Source organism: Micromys minutus (assembly GCF_963924665.1).
Source record: "Micromys minutus genome assembly, chromosome: 16".
Lineage (NCBI taxonomy): Eukaryota > Metazoa > Chordata > Mammalia > Rodentia > Muridae > Micromys > Micromys minutus.
This window is the reverse complement of record NC_137985.1, coordinates 32,614,023-32,619,215: the sequence shown is the minus strand read 5'-3', so window position 1 is coordinate 32,619,215 and position 5,193 is coordinate 32,614,023. Positions and strand designations below refer to the sequence as shown.

The window sequence follows — 5,193 nt, the reverse complement described above, 5'->3', positions numbered from 1 at the left end:
TACACACACACACACACACACACACACACATACACACACATACAGTGCTGAATGAATTTATAGATCATCATCAAAGAAACACATTAGAAATAAATCCTCATATTTCCTTCATATTGGAAAGCATATTTAATTTGTTATGCTGGAGAACAAGAGTCTAAAGGTTCATGACTTTCATAAAGAAACCTGTATTATTATCTAAACTATCAGTCTCACAAGCTCTAATATTATATGTTTGTCATAGTGTATTTTAGCAATAAAATGCATTTTTTGTATTTACAAGTCAAATATTAGACATCTAGCAAAACAATGTCCTATGCTCCCTACATATACCTGTAATATGTCAAAGACCATGGTCTCTCTTTCTCTCTCTCCCTCTCTCTGAGAGAGAGAGAGAGAGAGAGAGAGAGAGAGAGAGAGAGAGAGAGAGAGAATACTGAATTTAGAGATCTATATATTGTTGTTCATTTAAGGATACAAAGCGATATTGCAGACACACAAAGACACAAAGAGTATTTGAGATTTAAAATCAAATGACAAATGTGGCTAGTTGTCTGCATCATCATACAGACAATTTAACATTACTTGAATCAAATCAATGGACAAAACAGTTAAATATATCCTCTACTAATGTTTATAGTAAGAAACAACAAAAGAGAAGAGCTACTTTGTGTTGTTCTAAAAGAGGTAAAATGATAAAAGCATCAATTGTACACAGTGAGAAGAAATTCTTTTTTAGAAATGATAAAAAGCAGTTATCTCATTTCAATTGGGATGAAAGAAAGCTAATATGAAAACATTTTAAGTAGAACATACTTAATAAAATATATCACAACAAAATAATAAAATGTAGAAATAGTCATAATATAGTAAACACCGACAAAGTATTTTTAAGTACAGGCTCATAGAGATCCAGTTTCTGATCAAAATGTTCTCCTGCTCAAAGTTTTCCTCAGGGCAACTTTAACATCTTTGTTTCTCAAGCTGTAAATTAAAGGGTTCATCATGGGAACCACAGTGGTATAAAAAAGAGAAGAGAACTTCCCCTCATTGATGGATAGAGCTGAGGTAGGTTTGAGATACATGAATGCACCTGATCCAAAGAACAGAGAAACAGCAAGCATATGGGAACTGCAGGTGCTGAAGGCTTTAGACCTGCTTTCAGTGGATTTTATTTTAAGGATGCTGGATAGGATGAAACCATATGATATAAAGATGATGATTGTGGGAACAATTATGTCTTTACCTGCTACAATGAACAGCTCTATTTCATTGACATAGGTGCTGGTACAGGAGAGCTGCAGCAAAGGGAGGAGATCACAGAAATAGTGGTTGATGGTGTTCCTATCACAAAATGTCAGTCTCAAGACACATCCAGTGTGTATCATGGCACCAGAAAATCCCATGAAATATGAACCAAGCATCAGATAACAACATACCTTAGAAGACAAGGTAACATTGTACAACAGTGGGTTACAGATGGCCACATAGCGATCATAGGCCATTGAAGTCAGCACATAACACTCAGAAATGACAAAAAAACAAAAGAAGTAGAACTGGGTTATACATCCCATGTAAGAAATAACATTTTTTCTTTGTATAAAGTTCATCAGCATTTTGGGTGTAATCACAGAGGAATAACAGAGATCTATGAAAGACAAGTTAAATAAGAGAAAATACATGGGTATGTGGAGGTGAGAATTTAGCACAATTAGAATGATCAAGGTCAAGTTCCCCAACACAGTTATCAGGTATACTACAAAAAAGAGTAGGAAAAGAGGTATATTGAGGTCAGGTTGGTCTGTTATTCCCAAGAGAATGAACTCAGTTACCATAGATCCATTTTCAAAGGACATTCTTCTCATAGACAATCTGTAGAGACATAAAAATAAGTGAAATTTGAGGAAAATAAAAATTTACACACACACATTCTCTTTCAAATAGTCAGTTTCTTTTAAGAAAGTCAATAAACAAATGACTTTAAAATCCTTGAACCTGCCTTTCATGCTCCCATGATACAGAACATTATCTCCCCCAAATAGCATCTTAGAGGTTAATTACAGTACAAAGCATCACTAATATACCACAGCTTTGACCAGTGAACTAATTTTGATAATCTGACTAAGTGAAAAGCTCAAATTGGATGTACAGGAAATCACTGCCCTTCTTATTTCTCATACTTTATTTATTACTTCTGTCTATTCTGCAATCAAGAAAAAAATTTTAGTAATATGTGGTGCTCTTTCTCGAGATTGGTCTTCAGCATACTGAAAGTAATTAGCATTGTTTCATATATATATATATATATATATATATATATATATATATATATATATATATATATATAGAGAGAGAGAGAGAGAGAGAGAGAGAGAGAGAGAGAAATTGGCCACTTTTATGGAAATGCAGCTTACTGAATAAGACACTATAGTTTATATTTGTGTAACTCTAGCATTTCTCTGATTCTACATCTAGGAACTTTATTCTGAGTATTTCTGTTGAACTTTAGACTTGCTCATAAGGCTATAAATATTTTGGACTCCATTTGACAACAAAGCCACTATGAAAACTAAAGCAAACAAAGAAAAGGTTAGAAGAAATACTGCATCATCTAAGTGAAGTCAAAAAACAATTCTACACACCCAAAAAGAAAAAATAATGTTGGTTGCTGGAGCTAGTGGGAGAGTAATTGGCCCAAGGAGAAGAAAGTTTCATCTTCAAAGTAAAAAGAGCTTAGAAATATACTGTGTAACATATTCACTGTAATGGTGAATTGGTAATAGAATGCACATCAAAGTAACTTATTATAGTTATATTTACACAAGTAAGTGTGTCTTAACATAGAGAAGAAGCATAAGTAAATGAGCTTCAGTGTTGGGTCATTACACAAAGCTTATGTAGACAAAACAAGTACTACACATCACAAATCCTTCAACACAGTATGTATATCAGGATTTTTACACAGTAAATGTGTACAAGAAAATTTAAAACTTTAGTATGATATATTTTAGAACTTACCCTATTGAAGAGAGAGAACTTGTTCCTTTCATTGGTATTTTTCCTTCTTACTCAGATAAGACATTAGGCTCCAAAACACTGGGTCTAAAAGGATCCTGCATAGAATTCATAATTTGTGTGCTCTGAACACCTTTTGATTATGTGTTTATGTGTCATAATTGTCGTCAAAATTCTTTAAAGAAAAAAAGAGAAAACAGCTTGTATTTTGATCATATTTGCCTCCTAAAATAAGACACTAGACATTTTATATGAGTTTAATTGCGTATTAGCCATCATAAGCAAGACAGAATCTTTTTTAGCTTCTTCCCAGGAAACATAGCAGATAGAAAAAAGGAGAAGCGGCAATGCCATTCAGATGCCTACACATCTATATTTTCTTGGCAACTCAATATTTTATTCAACAATACCCATCTCTTTGGGGATTAACCATGTTCCATGCTGAAGATAATGCTCAACTCCCAGATTCTAACTATCTCTTGTCTTCAGGGAAATCTGTGGTTGTGGTTTTTTTCTTAGTTTGTCACCATGTTTTTAATGTTTGTATCCACAGAGTCTTCCCAGAGGCTTTCTTAACACTAGATGTAAACATTCTTACAGAATGTTAAAACACACATTTACATGTGTTTCTCAAAATTAGGTTTAATTTTTTTTGTTCCTTTTTAGTTTGTTAATGCTCTGTGGATGTATGCATGTAGGTTAGACCAGTTCTGAATGGCCTTCTCTAGCCCTCTAACATAATTAATATACAGATGGCATAGGTTAGAACACATTCTTATAACATATCCTGGAATTCAGAGGGAAAAAAATCCTAGAATATTGTTACTCTGGTGGGCTGGGAGAGTTGACTTCACTGGAGACACCCATGGACCTTTCAAATGCAGGAAGCTTTTATTGCTTTATACCTGTCATGTTGACACTAATGGGCAACTTTGTTCCATCATATAGGGCATGAAATTCTCAGCCCTCTATTACAAAGGACACTATCTCTTCTCTCACACAGAGTCCAGCCATGAAAATGTATCAGTGAAAGGGAACCTTCTGATTTCAGATATATTTGTTTTATTGATTTTCAAAATACTCCATTAATCCTGATCTAACACCCATGCTACCTCTATACTTTAACACTTCAGTGCTCTGTGCCTGTGTGCTCAGATACTATACCCTCAGGTTCTCTGAGTATATTTTAGGGGTTGTCCATGCCCACCCTGTCCTCCCAACATTTGAGCTTATTGGATAAAATAAATTAAAATTCTGCCAAGTGGCCCACTAAGGTAATGCACTCAAGAGGTAACAGCCAGAAGATGTGTTAAGTAAGCATCACCAACCTAGTCAGTCACTTGATAGCATAGACTGTAAAGACAGTAAAAAAGAAAATAAATACATTAAAAATTGAGTCAAGGAATATGAAACATACAAAACAAAATTTGTCATTTTTGCCAAAGAATCCAGTTAAAAATTATTTTGTGTTTTGTGACTCTTATAGGATGTTGTTGTTTTGAGAAGTATGTATGTGTTAACAGAATAAGTGTTAATTTTATTCTAGATCAAGGGTGAGTGATCACAACCTGGAAACAAAGACTTGGGTCTCAGTAAATACTACTCTGTAATGGGGAAGATTCATAAAGGATTTCAGGGAACAGAACAAAGTTAGAAATTAAGGCATTTAAGAAAAACAGTGGTAGAAACATTATAAAAGGCAGGCAGAGGAATCTGACCTAAGGTCTCACAAATTGGTTGCTTTTTTTGCCCCTCTATTGGTAGAGAGTTGAATTTTGTTATGTTAATATATTCCAGGAGTTTTCTGTGCTGAATACAAAGTTGGGAAAGTGAAAGTGAGGGCTCTTTTGGTAGTTAGAGGTACCCCCCCAAAGATATTGTAATTAGGCAGTGATATTGGAAACTATTTCTTCTAGGCTCCATCCAACACTTACCTAAAAATTGGCTTTCTATAAAAAGACTAGCTTCTCTAATGCTCCCTCTCTCTCTCTCTCTCTCTCTCTCTCTCTCTCTCTCTCTCTCTCTCTCTCTCTATCTCTATCTCTCTCTCTCCCCCTCCCTTCCTCCATCCCTCCCTCCCTCCCTCCCCCTCTCTCTCTCCCTCTCTGTCTTTCTCCTTTTCTGTCTCTTTTCTTTCTCTACCTCTACACCCATCTCAACACCTCTATCCATGCCTGCAAA

The 5,193-nt window shown here is 34.9% G+C and overlaps 1 protein-coding gene across 1 annotated transcript; it reads right to left on the bottom strand.

Moving 5' to 3' along the window:
* Positions 1-920: 920 nt before the first annotated feature.
* Positions 921-1,853, bottom strand: LOC308431118 (olfactory receptor 8B8-like; the record flags this gene model as incomplete). Its single annotated transcript, XM_080930482.1, has 1 exon — positions 921-1,853. One exon carries the CDS (start codon positions 1,851-1,853, stop codon positions 921-923), a length of 933 nt encoding a protein of 310 aa, XP_080786608.1.
* Positions 1,854-5,193: the final 3,340 nt, after the last annotated feature.